This window comes from Cnephaeus nilssonii (assembly GCF_951640355.1).
Source record: "Cnephaeus nilssonii genome assembly, chromosome: 10".
In the NCBI taxonomy this organism is placed as follows: domain Eukaryota; kingdom Metazoa; phylum Chordata; class Mammalia; order Chiroptera; family Vespertilionidae; genus Cnephaeus; species Cnephaeus nilssonii.
Window position 1 is genome coordinate 38023811 of NC_137081.1, and position 21813 is coordinate 38045623.

Consider the following 21813-nt stretch of genomic DNA (forward strand, 5'->3'; position numbering starts at 1 on the left):
CCCACATCTAATATTCTAAAGTCTACTGCCTAATTTCATTTACTTTTCAGTATATGCAATCATCAACCAGAAATCACACGTATTTCATTCCCATTTTTTTTTTTTTTAGTTATAGTTCCTCAATTAAAAAAAAAAAAATAACAGGAAAAAAATACCCACATAACAGGAAAAATCTTCCTAGATTTTTCCCAGTAGAGGGTCTCTTATTATGAAGCCCCCATGAATGGATGCTTTTGGAACTTGCTATGAACACAGAGCTTTGCTTCTGAAACACTGACATCAGTAAACCTCTATGAAAATAAGAATCAGGACCACATCTTTGCTTTGGTTTTACTAACTAGAAAATTTAAAAGGATTGCTGTCATTTATCATTACTATACTCTGTCATGATTTTCACTCTTTTTTATATCTTCCCCGAGCCTATTTTTTCTATTTTTATAAATTTTCCTATAATTTCAGTTATCTTATATTTATGTCATCTTGAATTTTTTTGTAGAATGTGACTAGGTATATCTGAGCAAAACTAAAAACAATCAGGAAATTGTTTCAAAGTATAAATCATTAGGAAGAAGAGGATAATAAAAATGCAGAAAACTAGACTGATTTTTACTGCAATTAAGAATTGCCATCCAAAGGCCAATCAGGAATATATATGATATAAGCTTCTCCATGATATCAAATGCCAATATTAATAGAGTCAGTACCTGAATTTGCTTATTTGTTCAAAATTTTGTCAGGTGACAGATATTTTCTTGGAGACTGGGGTAATCATTTTGGTTAGAAAAGTTGGAATATATATTTACTTAATGCTGAGTTTTCCAAAGACAGATTTTTAGAATTTGTTCTGTTGTAGATACATTTTTTAATGCTTTATTGACATTTACCATGAAATTTTTTCACTTCCATTGTTTATGTCCTAGCTCGGTGTGCAGTAATGCTACCTATGGCCTAGAATTTTTATGGGAAAACCTTTCAAACTTAAGATACCAATCCCTTGCTAGTTCAAGAAAAACAAGTGAATTTGAAAAAAAAAAGTGAAAAATATTTGCTTCCATTATACTTGAATCTTTCTGAATATTCTTTGCAGCTAAAGATAAAGCAAGTAACCTAAATAGTTTTGTTTCTCACTGATCAGATGTCTCAATGTAATTTCACGATTTTAAGTGTCCTATAATTGTTGAGTATTAGACTCACATATACTGAATGGAAAATGTATTTAATGCAAAAATGGGTAATTATCAACTAGATTCTAGAATTATTCAAATTAAACTGTAGAATTTCCTAAAAACACAAAGTGCATTTATGAAAACCAATAAAAAAAGGAAAGGGTACTTTGAGTACTTATAAAGAACACAGCTATTTCAAAAATCCCCTCCCCACACATCTAAAATTGAAAATAATTTTTAAAAATTAAAAGTCATTCACTTGTTTCTTTTGATCCAGTTAATATTACAATCTTCTCTTACCTTGATAGCATGGAGCTAGTCTTTTACTCAGTTCTGTTCGTAAATTAGCGGGCATTCTATAGCAACCACCCGTGGGGAGCTTATTTTCATTCTTCATGTAATATATATTTTTCCATCTATGCCCACAAGTCTGAATAAAACATAAAAGTAGAATAAATTATGTGGAAGTTACACCCAGAATATCTGATTTCATGATGTGATCAGTGGACCAATTCCAATAACCTACCACGATGGATCCATTTTCTCCTGGCTGTCTGGAAAGCGTGACCCCCAACCACTGATTGTCTCTTTCTTCCAAACAAGTCTTTCCACAAGGGTCTCCTTGAGGGCTACCTACCACATTTGAAAACAACGTTATCATCAGTTACCTTGAAAACTATGTTATTCTAGGAGAGCAAATGAACACATCATGCTTATCCCCAATGTTTTTTTCCCTTCAACCACGTGTGAAGTGCCCAAATCCCTGCTTATATGTCATCTTATATTCAGTGCACAATGAGGGGAGGATAACTGCGAGTTACGTAACTGTGAGTTACTTGGTACAAATGTGTTTTCTCGAAAGGTGATTTTTATTTGTAGAAATGACTGGGAGGGGAGATGACCAGTTTACACCAACAGAGGCTGTGCAAAATCCATGGCAATGTAGAATGCTTGGTGAAGAATTCCCACCTTTGCTTGGACCATTTATCTAACATTATTGACAACATCATCAGAGCACTTTGTAAGATACACCTTGTATTGAGACATTAACAATAAAAGACAGTATGATCTTCATCACTGAAGTCAGTTTCTTGAAGCTGGAAGGGGATGACTGATCATGTGGAAATTGGCCGTGTATATAATGAGCATGGTGACACTGACTAGCATTGAAAGCAAACTACCCTGTGGTTTATATTTAGTTGATCGTGACTGCTCTCAACACGGGAAAAAAGACGTTAAAAAACAGATTATATCAGTAGTAAATAAAAAAACTTTGGTAGAACTTTGGCAAATACACGAATAGAAAGAAAACTAAACCTAAGTATTACTCGTGGGCAATACAGTACTCCTAAATTGTACAAAAGAAAGTCATCTGCACAGTGATAATGTTTCCCTTTTGTTAGAGTGACTTCTTTGCTTTATAGCTAGGATCCTGTATTAAAGTGAGTTCAATTAAGTGATTTTAGGGAAGAATAAGATGCAGAACCTTACGATTCCTTCTGCTGTCTGTATTTTCACCCTCTTCAATTGCCATGTGATAGCCCATTTCACCTGGGCTTCCTTCCAAAGGCAGGCCAATGTATTTGCATTAATTTGATTGGAAGAATGTGGAACTTGGGTTTGTTTACTTCATTTTGAACACTGGTCACTGTGTTCATACATTTATAGGAACCATTTTCTAAATTAGGCACTGTCTCCTCCTATAACCTTAACCCCTCAAGTTTCCTGGGCAAACTCAGAATGCCTGTATCAATAAGGCTAATATTTTGGAAGCAAAATTATTTGCAGAAAATCTCCTGGGTAGGAGAGATTTTGTTTTAAGGAGTATAGGAAGATGAATTGTGTATACACTTGTTTGTTCTCCAAGATGTTGATCAGGAAAAACAGCAAAACCCTTAACACAGCAGAACTGAAGAAAGCTTCCCAGCCCCTGGAAGATTCTGCTTTAGTAGGTTCAGGTGAGGCCCTGACTACCCCAGATGGTTCCCATGATCTGGAAATTGCTATGAAAGAATTAGCAATTCTTCTGGATTATGTTGTTCTGGCCAGGTTTCCTGTAGAATAGTGACTGGCAAGTCCCACCTATTGGCAGCGGCTGCTTGGAGCACTACAGTGAAAGGAAGACACATAAGGATGGGTCTGGAAGAAGAATGCTGGGGTTGATTAGCAATGTCTATTTGGAATGGGAAGAATCATGCTGCAGCCCAAACCTTGGCAAAAGATAGTCCCAGTGGAAACGTAAGGTCTCTATGTTAAGACTAAAAAAGAAAAAGGAAGAGGGAAGGAGGGAGAAAGAATTGTATTGTGTGCTTCGGTAGGTAAGGTCTCACACAGAGTTTGATTGTGGCTACATGATGTCAACATAATGGAAGGAAAGTGAAAGAGACTGACATGAAATTTTAATTTTCATTGTGATGCAATTTTCAGTTTGATTTTTCACTAAAATTGCCAGTTTTTTTTTATAATGTCAAAAACAGATGATAACTGATAGACCCTGTTTACCTGAAGTTCAAGTTCTTATTATTTACAATAGACACTTCAATGAAATATCTTCTAAGAAAATACCAAAGTCTTCTAAATTTACAGTCACTAAGGCAACCAAGTAGGAGAAAAACTAAGGACAGGAGAGGAAGGAGGTCACAAATAACACACATCTCTTAAAATATGGTGTAATATAATGGACACTTTCTTTCATCAAAATTATACTAAATATTTAGAAACAAATTTACTGTTCTAGAGATGCACCCCAAAAGTTTGAAAAAAGTAAACACAATAGTTGAGAACCACACAATGCTATGTAAGTTGCTTGAGAAAAATGGCCAAAAATTTTTATCTGCAAAATAGTGAATTGTTATTGTCTGTTTCTTGGCCGAGTCTTCAAATTTAAAAATGAAGACTAGAGAAACACCTGTGTGATTAAACTGTTTTCTGGAGCCATCGGTGATTCCAACTTGTATCCTGTTTTCGTTTTAGCTCCACCAGGATGTCACCACTGCTCAGAAGCTCACACTTTAGACTCACTCACATCATAACCAAACTACTCACTTTCCCACTTTTTTGGTGTCCCTTCCCTCAAACATCTTTCTCTCCATGTCTGAGTACCTCTCAGGTCTTTGGAACTTATATCAATGCACCATGCCCCCACCCCACCCCCAACTTCTCAAGCCTTTGGCCTGAATTACACCAGTGTTCCTGCTTCTTCAGCTTGCCGATGGCAGGTCATAGGACTTTCTCAGCCTCCATAACTGAGGGAGCCAATTGTGAATCTCCTTGTAGATAGATTGAAAGGTAGATAGATGGATAAGTCTATCTAGCTACCCTGTCGGTTCTGTTTCTCTGGTGAACCCTGACTAATACAAGTACATTATTTATTCACAACTATCCTATCTACTTCCCAGGCTTAGTAAATAATGACCTACTTCATCTTGACCAGTACTAAGTCTTGTTCATTACTAGCCCAGAGCCTGGAAATGTGTGCTGAAAATGGAAGTTCAATAAATGAAAAGCAATACAAAGCTTTGACTGGGTATCTGATCTTCTATTTGTGTTTTGTATCTTAATGTGAAATGTGGGTACAAAAAGATAAATGCCCCAGCAGAAAGAAAATTCACAAACCAACACAGTCATGAAACAATTACCCTTCCACAGAAGAAATAAAAACTAATTCTAATCAGTGAACAAACACACAGACTCACATTTATAGAGGGTTCTCCTTTTCTTCCCAACACACCTTCTGCCGCCACGGTAATACTTTCAGCACCGGTTACAAGACAGGAGCAGTTCAAAGAATGCCTGTAAGTCCCCACTACCACTCTAGGTGTTTTCTTAATTTTCAGGGACTTTTGTTTATGGTTTTCTTCTTTAATGCCTACAGAATCTTGGCAGAGAAATAAAACCCTCTCATCATCAGCTTACACTCGGGGCCTTCTCCAGAGCTTTTCCTTTACCTGGCTTGCTCCTAAGTCCACTCCTTTATCACGTGGTTCTCGGCCTTGACTGGACATGAGGATCACCTGGGGAGAGTTCTGAACAAATCCTGACACCTGGTTCCTGCTCCCAGCGGCTCCGATGTGATGTGTCTGGGTTGAGACCCAGGCGTCAGAATTATCTGAAAAGCTCCCTGGGCAGTTGTAGTGTGCACTTGGGCTTGTGAGCAACTGCTCTGCAATGTAAATGCTGTGCCTTTCCTGCATTATGTCATATCTGAAAAGAAACCACTTCCTTTTAAAAATAATACTAGAGGGCGGGCGGGGGCGGGCTATAAGGAGTCAATGGGGGGGGGGGGGGGAAAGGAGACATGTGCAATACTTTCAACAACAAATATTTTTATAATAATATCTTTTTTCCTCCTTGGTTTTGGCTAGATATTGAAAAAGGATATCAAATGTTAAGTAAATTTTTGTGTGTGTGTAAATTCAGTATTTCTAATGTGGCCAGAAATGATGATGATTAAAACCGGCATAAGAAAGTTAATGTCAGGAAACTGAACATCATAAACAAACTCAGATTATCTTTATTTTTGACTTAAATGTCAGGCTGAAATTATTTATAATCTGGTTTTCAACTCAGCTCATTTATTACTAATGTAAACTCAGTCAATTAAATCAGCTTCATAATTAAGAAAGTCCTTTACATGGTTTAACATAAAAGAGGTCAGCAGAAATTAACATGTGATAATTTTCCATGCTTTTATACAACTAGAATGACTAATCCTTAGCACAGTTGAATGCATTTTCCCAATAGACATTAAAAATACAAAGCTATATTCTAAAAACTGAAACCCATCTTTCTCTTTTTTATGTTTCATTTGGGAAAGGAAATATAAAGATGTCTGCTTACTGCTTCATTTTCTAAATTTCCATCTACTGATTTTTGATTCAGTATACATACATGTATATTAATATGAATAAGCAGTAACTCCAATAGATAAATACAAACGATGTTAGTACAAAGCCAGTTAGGTACACTTTTTGCCACCCCCTTTTGTTGTTATTCTTTAGTGTCATTGTTCCAAGTCTGAAAATATGAGACCATGGGAGGGTATTCGATCTTGAATGTCACCTCCATGAGGGCAGGTACTGTATTTTGTTGACTGTGGCACTCCCACAGCCCAGAACAAGGCCTTACCTGTAGAAGGCCGGAATGAAATATGTATTTGCTGAGGGAGGGAATCCTGAAATACATTATACCACCACCAATCCTTTACTAGATTTACTGATCGTTCACTGCAGCGATTTTCAACCTTTTTTCATCTCATGACACACATAACCTAGTTACTAATATTCTGCAGCACATCAAAAAATATATAATTTTTCCTGATCTGATAAAAAATAAATAGAATAGGTATAATTTTGATTCATTCACACCTCTTACGGCACACCGGTTAGAAAATTGCTGCTTTACTGCAATAATTTCACCAAACTCTCAGGGATCTAGGCTTTGGAGATCTTCCTTCACTACTGTTCTTCCTTACTTCTCTTCTAACATATTGCCTTGAGTTTTAAGATGGTAATAGATGGTCTGAAGGAAAACCGTGTTTGCTGGTTTGAAAGTCTTTATAAAGTGGGGTATGTGAGGAGGACTATTTAAAACGGAGAGTCAGCTGGGCCCACAGGAGGTGCCTGGCTCACAGCCTTTGCACAAGGATTATGGGGAGTAAGTGAGATATGTGTGAAGCACTTGGGCCAGAGCTTAGCAGAGAAAGCAAACAAATGTTAACTGATGTTAGCATTGTTATTATTTTAAGGATTAATCTAAACATGTGATTAAACTAAACATATGTCATGGTTTATATCCTCCATAAAATATTTGTGGCAGTTGTTGTCACTTAATCCTTATCTTACACTTTAGCTCATTTACTTCTCACAGTAGCAGCCGGGAAGACTAGTTTATCAATCCTATTTTCAGATGAGAAAATTGAGTCTTAAAGAAGAAAAAAAATAACTTGTCCAACCCCGTGGGGCTGGTAAATGGAAAATATTAGAATAAAAAACTTGTCAGAAATAGAGGGTCTGTTACTTCCCACTACCCTATCTATCTATATATAAAAGGCTAATATATATAAAAGGCTAATATGCGAAGTGTCTTTCCCCTCGGGAGTTCGACCAGGAGACTGGGAGTTCGATCTCTTGCTATGATGTGCAATGACCACCAGGGGATGGCGCAGAACGAAGGAAGGCCCCAACCAACAGCTGGAAGGCCCTGATCAGCCCTGATCGCCGGCCAGGCCTAGGGACCCTACCCATGCACAAATTTTGTGCACCGGGCCTCTAGTAGCATATAAAATAGAAGTCTACAAATATTTCAGATGTATGAATTAACTGAAGTCATGTCACTAAGTTTTTTTCATCAGAAAATGTGTAAAATATCACAAATCTGCCCCCAGACTATATAGTCAACTCTACAGTGTTCACGAAAAATGTCATTTACTTGGTCCCTATCTTGTCCTGTGCTTTCCCTCAGTTTAGATCAGTTCTCAGTGTCTCGGCATTTCCATCAAGGAAAGACCAAAAGGAAAAATCAGACTCACAGTTCTTCTTTCATCACTTGTTGACAGCTTGAGTGAAACACTCTGTGGGTAGGGGTGCCTGGGACTTTTGGTTCTAATGTCATGTTTGCTTTATCTGCCTGTGTACTGTGCTGTGATTTCCCCATCACTTCAGACATTTGATTGGGGCACTCTGTCTGGCTGTCTAGCTACGAAGATAGATATATGTATCTGAACATGTGATGTAATTTCAAGTTTCAGAAAAATAGTGAAAGTCCTTACTTCCACCAATTACTTTTTTTTTATGTTGAAGTTCTATTCCATTTAAAAAGTCATATGTTTCAAACTCTTCCACTCTTTTTCTTAAATAATCCTGAAAAATGAATGACTCTTGTTCTATTCTACGTTATGTAAAGAGTCATTCATTCAAGGTACCTTTATTTGTAGAAGCAATAATTACTGAGTGAAAATAATTATACAATTCATTCCTCTAAATTAAGAATATTAGAAAAACACGTGTGATTCAAGGCCAACAAATCAATTCATATATGACAAGATTATAAGAACTACCATTGCAGGGTTATGAAGATTACAGGACATTTATGACTGTGCATGCAAGACTGCCTGGCAACTAGTAGGTGTTCATTAAATGGTAAATGCTTCCGCTCCCCAGCATACCCACAATATGTTGCTTTGGACTACACCAGCAGAGGGAGCTCAGTGCTGAGAGATTTGACCAGCAGTCAGCTCTTTAAGCCCAGTGGCCCCTTCTTTTAGTTTTTCTTATCAAACCCTAACTATTAAATCCATTATAATGTGTTTATCATATTAAACTATTTAGTTTCCCCATGCATCTAATAAAACGTGATGATGTTTCTAAAAGATAACAGTAATGTGTATGAATTTAATAGCAATAACAATCTTATATAATAAAGAGCTAATATGCTAATTAGACCAGGCAGCAGAATGACCTTCCAGAAGGACCAGTGGGTGGGGCCGTGGGGCCAAGAGGCAGCCAGGGCTGCGAGGGCCGAGCCCCTTGCACGAATTTTGTGCATCGGGCCTCTAGTTGAGTAATAAAGAGTAAAATACCCATGTGTTAGAGGTGAAATGGGACACGGGAGCACTAAACTTCCAAACCATAGCTTCCAGCTTGTGTAGTGAGAAACAAGAGTCAAACTATCAAAACAAACAACAACATTAGACACCATTCTCAAAGTATTTTCTCCCTGGAAAAACAGGAATTGAAATGTCAGCTTCTCAGATTTTTTATCAAAATCTAATAATGACTAATAACCATTCTCAACTTATGTGAGAAATAGCTTATATAATATCAGGCCTGAAAATGCCAGTATTTCAGTCCTCTTTTTCATTTCATTTTATATACTTTTTTAACTTTAGAGTTTTATTATTTTACTTTATTGTTTCCAGAAAGAGAGTTGAACACGGAGGTAAACATCTGCAGAGGGTAGTGCCAAGTTTAGTGTTGCCTTTTTACAAATCAGGGCTGATCCTGAGCTACCACAAGGCCCCAGAACTGAAAACCTGGTCACTTGTGAGCTTGATTCTAGGTTTAGCATCTCTTCCAGGGATCTTAGGCCCAAACTCTTTCAAATTCCTGCAGAAAACCTACACAAAGCTTTCTACTAACTACACCAGAAAAATATACTGCAACTTGTCATATTTGAACATGAATGAACATAATTTAAAGAGGGAGCATTGTCTTACAATAATTGCTAATATTTATGACATGCTTCCTATGTATATATTAACTCATTTAGTTTTCCTTCCATCCCTGTGAGTAGGTATTATTGTCATTATCCCAATTTTACAGGTAGAGAAGCTGAAACAAAGGGAGATTAAGCATCTTGCCCCAAATCACAACCCTAATTAGTGGAGGAAGAAAGGATTCAAGCCCACACTGTTAATTAGCATCTATACTACCTTACAATGATCTGCTATTAATACTTTTCCCTATTAATGTAGGAAAAGAACCCAAATATTAACATTATTAATAGTTCCATACTCATTTTATTTCTATAATAAACCTACTAAGCTGGTAACATTAATTTCCAACATTAGAAAATTCTCTACTTCCATGGTTTCCAGTTAATCTCTTTGTCTTCAGGATTCACTTGAAAAACTATCACTAATATATGAATACCATTTTGAGTGTCTTTGAAAGAAGAAAACACAAAAATGTTAACAGAAACAACCTCTGGGGAAATCTGCTCTGGCTTAATGCGAGGTGGGCCATATTGAAGTTCTGTGCCTGGTTTGGGAATTCACAGGGCAGAACAGACGATGTCAGGAAGACACCAAGGTTTAAAAATATGTGAGAGAAGTAACAGTCAGGGAGTGTTTGGCATTGTCCTGCACCAATGGAGGGTCGCACTGAGATGAGGAGTTACAGATATTAACAGACATGTCTCTATAAAAAGCTTCAAGAATGGGATAAAATGTTGCAGAGATAATGATTGTGAACAAAACCTACCGAATACTAGAAAACGTTCACAGGAAAACAAAGAATGGTATCGAGGTGAGGTAGACCTAGAAAGATTTCACAACAGAGGGTGTGCCTGGAAAGAGTCTTCTTGTAGGGTGTCTAATCCAATTCACACGTTATTTCCCACCAAAGAGATCTGGCAACTAAGTTTACATGGTTACTCTTCTCATTGTGCATTACAGAATTTCATATAAATATTTCCTATCTTTAAAAAAAAGATTTTTGGAGGTAAACTGAGAGCATCAGCACAAACACACTGCTGATGAGTTAATATATACATAGAAAGCATGTAATAAATATTAGCAATTATTGTAAGACAATTATTGAGCCCAGTCCTGTCAATTGTAAGACCACTTCCATGTTTCAATTTGATTTTCAGCTACTTTTGAAATAAAAAAAAAATCCCTGTTTTTAAAGATGGTCAGGTCCAAGCTCCCATCTCTGGAGTGAGTGTTATTGTTTAGACTGCCTGGTACAAATTGATGGACAACTGGGAACCCAAGGCTGCCTACACTTATTGGAATGATGCTGAAGTGTGCAGCAGAGGATCCCACCCAATCGGAGAAATGTATCCATCCATTTCAAATGTATTGAGCTTTTACTATGTGCTCATCAAAACTGGTAAGAACTGGCTCAACTACTCAGGGGTCTGCTCTTCCAGGAAACCATCTCTCATTATCCAATTTGTCCCCCAAACCCCCACTGTGTGTGTCTCTATTATCACACTTAGGATATTTTCTCATGGTTAACTGTTCACTTGAGTTCTTTGAGGGCTTCAGCCATGTCCTATTCAACTTTCTATTCCCAGTACCTAGCATAAGTAATTGACAAAATTTGTATAATTAATGAAAAACCCAATTAAAAGAGTTATTGAGACTTGCTTCCAATATTTTCTCACTCCTTACTTCCCCTCAAGCCTCTAGTCTGGCTTCACCTCTATAACTGGTATACCAAGGTTACTAATGAACTGATTCTTTCTGAATCCAATGAAATCTCCTAAATTCTTCCTTGCCCGACCTCTTGGCAACTTTTTTTTTTTTTTTTTTTTTTGCCCAACCCAACTCAACAGGGACGGAGTCACAGTAAGTAGAAAAAGGAAGAGACAAGCCTGCAGCTGGAGCAATTTTGATCCTGCCGATCACTCACTCTTCTCAAATTCTCTCATCCTTAGACCTCCATAATGCCACACCGACCCGATTTCCTTCCCATCCCTTTGGCTTCTCGGGCATTTTTTCAGGCTTCTCTTCTCTTCTCCAGTGGTTCTCAACCATGGAGAAGAAAAGAAGAATATTCGTATCATTTGGGAACCTATAGAGAATCCTGATGCCCTACTAAGGATTCTGCACTCAATTCCAATGAGTTCATCAACCTGGAAGCTCTCCACACTCTATCCTTTGGGTTTTTACGGAGGCTTCATTATATAGGCTTCACTATTATAGGCATAATTGATTAAAACATTGGCCATTCGTGATTGATTCCACCTCCAGTCCCTATCCCCATCTTAGAGCTCATGGGAGTGGGACTGAAAAGTCTGCACTTGTTAATCATCTGGTTGGCTCCACTAGTAACCAGCCCCCATTCTTTTTTTCTTTTATAGTTGCCAAAATTTATTTTTATTGGTTTTAGAGAGAAAGGAAGGGAGAGTGTGAGAGAGATAGAAACATCAATGAGGCCGAAACCGGTTTGGCTCAGTGGGTAGAGCGTCGGCCTGCGGACTGAAGGGTCCCAGGTTCGATTCCGGTCAAGGGCATGTACCTTGGTTGCGGGCACATCCCCAGTAGGGGGTGTGCAGGAGGCAGCTGATCGATGTTTCTCTCTCATCGATGTTTCTAACTCTCTGTCCCTCTCCCTTCCTCTCTGTAAAAAATCAATAAAATAAAATAAAATAAAAATCAATAAAATATATTTAAAAGAAAAAAGAAACATCAATGAGAAAGAAACATCAACATCAATCAGCTGCCTCCTGTACACCCCTGCCACTACCTGGGCACATGCACTGACTGGGAATCCAACCAGAGACCTCTCCGTGCATGGATCAATGCTCAACCACGAGCCACACCAGCTGGGACCAGCCCCCATTCTTAAGTGAGGTACAAAAGCCACTTCATTAAAATAACCATAGGTATCTTTGTCTCTCTTATCCCTCACGAAATTCTAAGGGTTTTAGGTGTTTTGTGCCAGAAACAGGGACAAAGATCAAATATATGTTTTTCTTTCTATAAATTACAATGTTACACTTACCTAGACCCACTTCCCAACATCTTGGGGAATAAACAGCAGTATCCTTAAAGATCTGCAGGAGAATCTAAATAGCAGCCTGAGTAGAGCAGCATTGTTCCAGCCACTTCTCAAATGGTAGCATCCTCAGGGATCTATCCTGGGTCCTCTAATCTTTTCAGGATGGAAATTTCCCAGATTAAACTCATTAAACTCCAGGGCTTTGACTGCCATCTCTGGGCTAATTGTCTTCAACTCTGAATTGCTGATACAGACCTCTCCTGCCCACCTGACCCATACCTCCAACTGATGACTAGATATTTACTTCTGTCTCACAGGACACAGCACGATTATCCAGACAACAGCTCACATCAATCCATCTTTGAAAACTTCTTCTCTGAATACTTAAAAGTTAAAGCACACTTTTTTTATATTAACAGTTCTCAAATGAAGGAAATTGGGTTGGAGGACACATATGAGAATCAACTGTGGAATTTTTCACTTACCTTTTGTCTGTATAAATTAGTGTATTGTTTTGGGTTAATTTAAAAATAAATTATGCCCTGGGGGTTACAGAAACGTTCCTTCATCTCTCATTTAGTAATGATCACATCCTGCTGAATCTGTCTTTTAAATAACTGCAGAATCTCTGTGTGTTTTTTTCCATCCCTACTGCCACTATCTTAACACATTTCCTCCAAAGCATTCGGTACTCTGCAACCAGAAGTATCTAAAACACAAATCGAATCATGTCACTCCCCAGCTTTAATTACCATAGGACAAATTCATAATCCTAAAGAGAGTTTAGGAAGTTGTACCCAAAATAATCCTTGCTTACCTCGCCAACCTACCCTCCGATTTACCCTCCGCAGTCCAACTGCATGCATTTTTCTTTCAGTTCTAAGATGCCATGCTCTCAAAGACCTCAGGATCTTCATGCATAGTTTGCTCTGTCTGACACCTTTTCCTGTAACCTCTATCTAACTCCTGATTTTCATTAAGTTCCCCACTGGAACATCAATTTCTCAGGAAGACATCACCATATTCTCCTACCTCAGATCTTCTCACCATGCTTTCCAATAAGAACCCAATAGACTGTGAACCTGCTGGGGCAAGGACCATGTGTCTTCTGTGTGTCCAAGTTCTGGCCCTTCGTCACCCCTCAATAAATGACTGAATGAATAAATGACCCCCATGTACAATGGATTACCATTACTGACCCCAGCGCAGCACCATCATGGGAGATATTTTTTAGTCATTAGGAATATTACACAGTAATCAAGTAAACTTAAGGGCAAAAATAAATGCATTTAGAAAACCTCATCTTTCCAATTAGGTGGAAACCATTCTTTTAGATGGAGTTTAGGAAATTGCTGGAAATCAGGGAACTTAATTTTCTTAATGTTACAGTTTATTAATGAAGCTCTCTGTCATGATTTTTCTGCATAATTACCATGACAACCTATGTTCACAGATGATTTTTCAAAATGACCAGTCTGTATCAACTCAGCCTCATAAGCTACAATTTGAAGAGTAGTGCAAATGAAAAAGAAAAGTTACCAAGTACATATTTAGAGTTTCAACACTGGGAGGTTTGCCTTTTAATATGACGCTAATAATTCCTGTAAATCAGGCAGAAGTGAGAGTGAGGTAATCATAAATTTAATGATCCAATGCTAATTGACTTAACTTCTTCCAAATAGGTTATCTGTAATAATAAAAGCATAATATGCAAATCGACCGAACGACCAAACAGCAGAACGACCGTCCGGACGACCATGCTGTGACACGCACTGGAGCCAGGCCATCCAAGACGGGTGCAATGTGATTGGTCGGGGGCCCCGCCATCGCCCCATGATCGCCCGGCAGAGGGAGGCCCAGGCTACCCTCTGTGGGGCGATTGCTGGGAGGGCTCTGCAATCGATCACCCCAAAGAGGGAGGTCCAAGCCACGGGCCGGTGGGGTGATCAATGGGGGGGCTCCGCGATCACCCCAAAGAGGGAGGCCCAGGCCACCCTTTGTGCAGCGATTGATTGCGGAGCCCCAGACGGGTGGGCGGGACTTCCCTCTGTGCAGCATGGATTGTGGAGCCCCTGCTGGGTGGGTGGGGCCTCCCTCTGCTGGGCAATCAATCACAGAACCCCGCGATCGATCGCCCAGCAGAGGGAGGTCCAGGCCACCAGTCAGAGACACTGTGGGTGTGCAGGGCTGGCCAGCAATCACCCCGCAGAGTGATCACCAGGCCATCCAAGCGATTGCACCCACACCTGTCCCCTGCAGAGGGAGGCTACTGGAGGCAGGGGCGGGGGAGGGAGCACCGCCCAGATGGCAAGCAGTGGCAGCAGGGGGGAGGGGGGGTGGGACCAGCTTCCGGCAGCCAGGGGAAGGAAAGCCCCTACAGGCCCTGATCGCCAGCCAGGCCTAGGGACCCTACCTGAGGGGTCCCGGATTGTGAGAGGGGGCAGGCCGGGCTGAGAGACACCTGCCCCCCCATGCACAAATTTCGTGCATCGGGCCTCTAGAATAATATAAACCAGGAGGCTGGCGAAGGGAATATAATTTTCAGAAAGAAATCTGAAGGGGAATAATGATGACTGACTTGTGATGGACCATTCTTTGTAGCAAGAAAAAGAGAGGCACAAGCAGGGATCTTAAAGATCTAGTACTTGTACAATGCTTGGTCTGGAAAAGAAAAGTGAAAGTATTATCTATTTATGCATAGACACCTGCTAAAAAGTTAGCGTTAGTTTAGGCAGGGAAATTATGTTTCTCTAGATTAGTGCTGTTCCACAGGAATATAATACAAGCCACATATAAAATGTTTAATTTTATAGTAGTAACATTAAAACAGTAAAAAAAAAAAGTGAAATTAATTTTAACAATATACTTTATTTAACTCAGTACATCTAAAATATCACTTAAACATGTAAGCACTATTAATTTTTAACTATTTATTTCAACATGTAATCAATATCTAAAAAAAAATAATGGAGCCCAACCAGCATGGCTCAGTGGTTGAGCATTGACCTATGAACCAGGTCATGGTTCGATTCCTGGTCAGGGCATATACCTGGGTTGTGGGCTAGATCCCCAGTGTGGGGTGTGCAGGAGGCAGCCGATCAATGACCCTCACTCATCACTGATGTTTCTGTCTCTCTCTCCCTCTTCCTTCCTCTCTGAAATCAATAAAAAATATTTTAAAAATAAAATAAAATAATGGAATATTGTATTTTATTTTTTTGTACTATCTTTGAAATCCAGTATGCAATTTAGAGTATAGCACCTCTCACTGTAAACTAGCCAAATTTCTTGTGCTCAATAGCCACAGGTGGCCACTGACTTGTATTGGGCAGTGTACCTATGTAACTTTAGACTCTATTACCCAAGTAAGTGTGTGTGTGTGTGTGTGTGTGTGTGTGTGTGTGTGTGTAATACTATTAGGGACAACTCCAAAGTAATGAAAGATCTGAAATATTTTTTGAATAACCAATTAAATAAAATTTTAAAGTATGATTTTATAATCATTTATGCATTTTATTATGTCCTAATTATTTGAATATTGTAATCCATGGATGGACCATAATTAACCATAATAATACAGTCATGATTTGTGATGCCTTATTTTAACAACCATCTGCTATCAAAGTTTCTTTTTAAAAAGCCTCAATAAGGATGCAGACTATGAGTAGAAAAGCAGCCTGGCCAGTGTCGCTCAGTGGTTGAACATCAACCCCATGACCCAAGAGGTTACGGGTTTGATTCCCAGTCAGGGAACATGCCTGGGTTGCTGGCTTGATCCCCCAGTAGGGGGTGTGCAGGAGGCAGCTGATAGATGTTTCTCTCTCATCCATGTTTCTCTCTATCCCTCTCCCTTCCTCTCTCTCTAAAAAACCAAACATATAAACAAAACAACAACAAAAAAAATGAGAAGCAACTGGATGAGCGGCAATCACTGGAGCCTCCTCAGATAAGACGTCTCCGCGAACAAGCCTGGGCTCAGACCCTCCAGATGGAAGATTAACTTCCTTTTGGTTCATCCAGGGAAGTACCAGTGGAGTGAGAGGAGAGACTCTCTCAGGCAGGCAGGGAGGTGAGCGAGTCTGTCTGCATGCAGGACGGAAGTGCCTCTTCTACAGTCAATTCACTTCCCTGAAAGGGTATCTTACTCTCAACATCTCACACCCTGAACATTCTAGATAAATGGGCATTTGCTGCTCACTTTAGATTATAGCTACAGTAAATATACCACATATGCAACAACATTATCCACAAAATAGGGGAAGCATGGGGTGGTGGTGGATATTGAACTCCTCTTTTATGGGGAATTGTCTACTTGAATCAAACTTTGATCTGAAATTCTGAGACCTAAAGGCTAGTCAATGTGGATAGTATTTTGAATTGTGCAGGAGATAGGCACCATTGTAAGGGATCTTTCAATTTCATCTATGGCTTTTCAAGTTAAGCTATCCTATATAATAAAAGCCTAATATGCAAATTGTTCAACCGAGAGTTTGACTGGGAGTTCGACCGCTCGCTATGACATGCACTGACCACCAAGGGGCAGCGTGGAACATGGCAGGTGTTGGGCACTGGCAGCAGGTGGCAGTGAAGGTGCTGCTGGCCCCAATGGGCCGCAACAAGTGGGACCACGGCAGGATGGTGGAGCAGGTGAGCGGGTGTGCCAGGCCAAGGCAGGTGTGAGACAGGGCCCGATCACCTCACTGATCACCCCACAGACAGTGACCAGCAGTGGAGGCGGGGAGCGGGGCCGACGCATAGCTCCAGGCACTGAAGGAGCCGGGCAGGGGTCCTGGCCTCGATCGATTGCCCTGCAGGCGGGATGGTGGAGCAGGTGAGGGGGCAGCGCCAGGCCAAGGCAGGGTGCCAGGTGGGGCTGCGGGGCTCTGAGGCTAGAGGCACAAGCTGGGGCCCTATCCCCGCAGACCACCCCGAGGGACCCTACCTGTGCACGAATTCGTGTACCGAGCCTCTAGTTTTAAATGAAAGAAAATACCTTATTGACATGGCAATCATAGCTCAATCTTTAGTTATTATAATATTTTTTTGGTTCAGTCAACAAGAAAGTATTTTTCATTGTGTTTCATCTCAACTGTTGCCTTTTAATTTTTACATTTAACTTTAAAAATTATTCAATTTATTGGTTTGACATTGGTTAATAAAATTATATAGGTTTCAGCTGTACAATTCCATATATATCATCTGCACATTGTATTGTGTTCACCACCCCATCCATCACCAAGTCTCCTTCCATTACCATTTATTCCCCCTTTACCCAAGAAGAGGGTAAAGGGGAGATACATAATCCTATATAATAAAAGGCTAATATGCAAATCGACCAAACGGCGGAACAACTGGTCACTATGACACACACTGACCACCAGGGGGCAGATGCTCAATGCAAGAGCTGCTCCCTAGTGGTCAGTGCATTCCCACAGGGAGAGCGCTGCTCAGCCAGAAGCCGGGCTCACAGCTGGTGAGCACAGCGGCGGTGGCGAGGAGCCTCTCCCACCTCCACGGCAGTGCTAAGGATGTCCAACTGACGGCTTAGGCCCGCTCCCCTTAGCCATCAGTCGGACATCCCCCAAGGGCTCCCGGACTGTGAGAGGGTGCAGGCCGGGCTGAGACCCCCCCAGTGCACGAATGTCGTGCACCAGGCCTCTAGTTTCTTTATAAAAGGAAGAGAAGTTGCACGGTTGAAAACATTGCATGAAAAACAATTTTAGTCAATTCTTTTGCTAATATGCAAAGCTAGTACTTCAGCCATTAGTGTTGCAATCAGTGATTGAATAGAAATCTTGTCTTCCTTTTTGCCTTGATTGACCCGACATTTAAAGGTTAAAAATATCCCTTTGGCTTTTCATTTCTAATTACTTCTCCTTTTTACCAATCAGGTTGACAACAAACTTTTGCTTTGCTTTTAATTTGTGTTTGTTGTGCATTTACCATATGCTCATTTCTCTAAGGATATTTCTGTAGTTGATCCCTATGTTCCAAATGCCCAAAGAATTTAGGTTTTCCTTCAATTTTGACATTATTATCTGAAATTTTATATAATGCTATGACATATTTCCAGTTAAAATACAGACATCTAGAAATAGATTCCGTGACCTTCCAGATAGGAATTGAGTGCTAGGTACCAGCAGTAATAATGTCATGGATCAGAAAACTATGACAGGATAACAGAAATGACATTTCTACCTCCTGAAGTCTTATCAAGATCCTCTGGCAGGTCAAGGTTGCCTGCTCCACTCGTCAATTCTTTATCCCACAATCCCCTCATGGAATGAAAATTATGTTTTACAGAATTATTCCAAATAGATAGGTCTACGAATGTGTTATGCTTTAATAGTCTGCTTTGGGGGATGGAAGAGGCTTCATGAGTGACTGGGGCTTATTCTACATGCTACTGACAACTCCTAGACTTTATGGATGCTCTCGGAGTTAAAAATAAAAAATCCCATTATATGCATACTCTATTTGAATTCATTCTAAATGAAGAAAACCAGCTTCCTAGTTTGAGAAAAAGCAAAAACTACTAGAAAAGGGGGTTAAAGGTGTAGCTTATCTCAAAGTCTCAATATGAAAACGGTACCAATCATAACCTTTTATTCACCATTTACAGATGACTCATCAGCTCAGCAGACAACATATTGGACTCTTCACTTAATTTCATTTGCACTGAAGATGGGTACATAAAAGAGCAGGGCTTGGACTTTGGACCCAAGCAGCCCTAACTTTGACTTGGGGTCCCCATCTTCCACTCACTAGCTGAGTAGCCTTTAGAACAATGGTTCTCAACCTTCCTAATGCCGCGACCCTTTAATACCGTTCCTCATGTTGTGGTGACCCCCAACCATAAAATTATTTTTGTTGCTACTTCATAACTGTAATTTTGCTACTGTTAGTGAATCGTAATGTAAATATCTGTGTTTTCCGATGGTCTTAGGCGACCCTGCTACCCGACCCACAGGTTGAGAACCACTGCTGCAGAGCCTAAGACCATCGGAAAACACAGATATTTACATTATGATTCATTAACAGTAGCAAAATTACAGTTATGAAGTAGCAACGAAAATAATTTTATGGTTGGGGGTCACCACAACGTGAGGAACTGTATTAAAGGGTCCAGGCATTAGGAAGGTTGAGAACCACTGCTTTAGAAGAAGGACTTGCAACCCCTGAGTCACAGAGTCCTCTGTGTGTTAAGTAGGAACAATGCCCACTATGACCCAGGGGTGCTGAGAGGAAAACATTAAGCAACCTATATGGCAGTGCCTAACAGTGTTTGGAACAAGATAGGTCTGAACTAGTATTAGTTCCTCTTTCACACCCCACCCCATGCGTCTGTGCAAAGCAAATTTGCTTCGGTGCTTTGAAACATGAACTTTCTCCCCTCCCCCTTCAGAAGGCATATTCCAAGTCATCATAAATCTAAGAAGAGACATTAAGAAATGACTTCACATAGAAGTAGCTATTTAACATGAGCGTTTTGGGAGATAAAAACTAATAATTATATGTTCCTGCTAATTTAATTGTATTAACAATGAAGATGCCAATCTTTCCTGTGCCCTTCTTTGACATTTTTACATGCTCGGTAAAGCTACAGCGTTTTCTGTTTTAGAGAGCCCTCCGGCTACTTGACAGGATGTGGGATCAATTCCAACTGCTATTCCTGATCTGCCCCCTAGCCCCCTGGTTCTCTTAACCAGGCTGGCGGGTCAATGATGGAAATACAATTCTTTAGTCTTGGCTTAGCTGTATCCTGTTCTTAATGTGCTGAGACCTTACATTGTGTTTTACAAAAGGATGGGGGAGGGGGAAGGTACTGTAAAAATGTCCCTCTAGATAGTTTAGTCACAGTCATGTCAGAGTACCGCAAGCATTGCTACAGGGCTTAGCACAGGGAGGGGAACGGTGACAGAAAGAAGTGTTAAGAAGCGAAGACGGTGTGGAGCTGAGTGAAAATCGTTTGCTTTACACTAGAAGCAGAAGGCACCGTGCGTTCTTCCAGCACAAGTGTGACCGAGGAGCCCCCACGTTGGGGGGGAGGGTGTGTGCGCACTCACTCCTGGTCCCAGACCCTACTCACCCAGCTGGAGCTGTTGACAAGTCCGGTTTGGGTTCTTTCCGATCTGGCATCTGTAAATGGCCCCGGGATGGACCACGGAGGCATTGGCGAGCCAGTCGGCGGTGGGAGCCCCCACGACGAGCCTACGGAGAGACGCGCACGTGCGCGCGGGCGGGAGCTGAGCGGCGCGAACCCGGGTCTCCGCGGAGGAGCAGCTGGCAGCAGGCCCGCGGCCCCCTCCCCCGCCCGCCGCCCGCGCGCCCACGGGCCACCCTACCTCGCAGCCCCAGGGCCTGTACCAGGACGCACCCCGGGCGCTGCCACCCCGAGAGATAAGTTCGTTTCCCGGTCAGCTCTCCAAGGAGCCAGCCATCGCCGCGCTCCCCGCGGCCGCCTCCCGAGAGAGCAAAGTTTGAACCGCAGGCAACCCCGGGGCACCCTTCCCGGCTCGGAGATGCCCGGCGCGCCCGAGTCCCTCTCCTCACCATCGCCTGGGCCCGTGGCTGTGCAGCACCACCGAGTAGCCGAAAAGGGTGTCGCGGGGGCCCTGGTAAAGCAGCGCGCTCTCGGTGTCCACGTTGTAGGGGCGCCCGCTCGGGACCCCCAGGCACAGCAGCAGCATCACCGCCTCCCGGACGGCGGCCCTTCGGGGGCCCGGCCCGCGTCTTGCGTCCTCAGCCATGCGCTCTCGGAGGGGAACATTCAACCCCAAATGGCACAGTCCCGACGGCGTACGGGATGAGACTCCGCCGAGGGGAAGGGGGCCCCCAGAGAAGAGGTTCGGCGTGTCCGGTGCCAGCAGGCAGGAGGGAAGGAGGGAGGGAGGGAGGAAGGGAGGGACGCACTGAAAGAGGGAGGGGAAGTCGGCCTCGGGCGGAGCCACCGCCGCCTGGGATGCAGCGCGCCCGCCCTCAGGACCCCACGCCCGGTTTCTGCCGCGGGGAGGTGCGGGCGCCGTGTGATCCTGGGCGCGGGCCGCTGGGTGGGGTCCCGGGCGTGGTGCTGAGCCGCGAGGCGGTGTGCCGTCCCCCCTCCCCCACGAGGGGCTGTAGGGGGCGCTAGGGGACCTCCGCTGCGGGACGCGCGTGTCCGGACCTCCCAGCCTCCTCCGAGCGCAGGAGGTCTCGGCTCCGGGGCTTTGCGAGAGCGGAGCTGGAAGGAGCACGGGCTTCCCCTTTTGACCGCGGTTGGGGCCTGGCTGCGGAGCCGTGTGGCCCCAATCCGACCCGCGTGGACCCCACTAAGAACGCGGAGCTTCCGCGGCCGGCCGCAGGGTGGCCCAAGGGGCAGCCACAAACCTGGGCGCCCGGCTGCGGGGCGGGGGTGGGGTGGGGTGGGGGAACCGTCT

At 42.1% G+C, this 21813-nt stretch overlaps 1 protein-coding gene across 3 annotated transcripts in view; it reads right to left on the reverse strand.

The window, feature by feature from the left end:
• The window catches only part of ITGA4 (integrin subunit alpha 4), a 77634-nt gene extending 56420 nt beyond the window's left edge, over window positions 1-21214 (reverse strand). For all 3 annotated transcript variants that reach the window (XM_079782879.1, XM_079782880.1, XM_079782881.1), the window contains exons 1-4: window positions 20951-21214; window positions 20487-20608; window positions 1693-1799; window positions 1467-1596 (exon numbers count right to left, since the gene is read on the reverse strand). In XM_079782879.1, the coding sequence (XP_079639005.1) occupies window positions 1467-1596; window positions 1693-1799; window positions 20487-20608; window positions 20951-21147 (556 nt within the window). In that variant the 5' untranslated portion in view covers window positions 21148-21214. The remainder of the gene's footprint in view (window positions 1-1466; window positions 1597-1692; window positions 1800-20486; window positions 20609-20950) is intronic.
• Window positions 21215-21813: the final 599 nt, after the last annotated feature.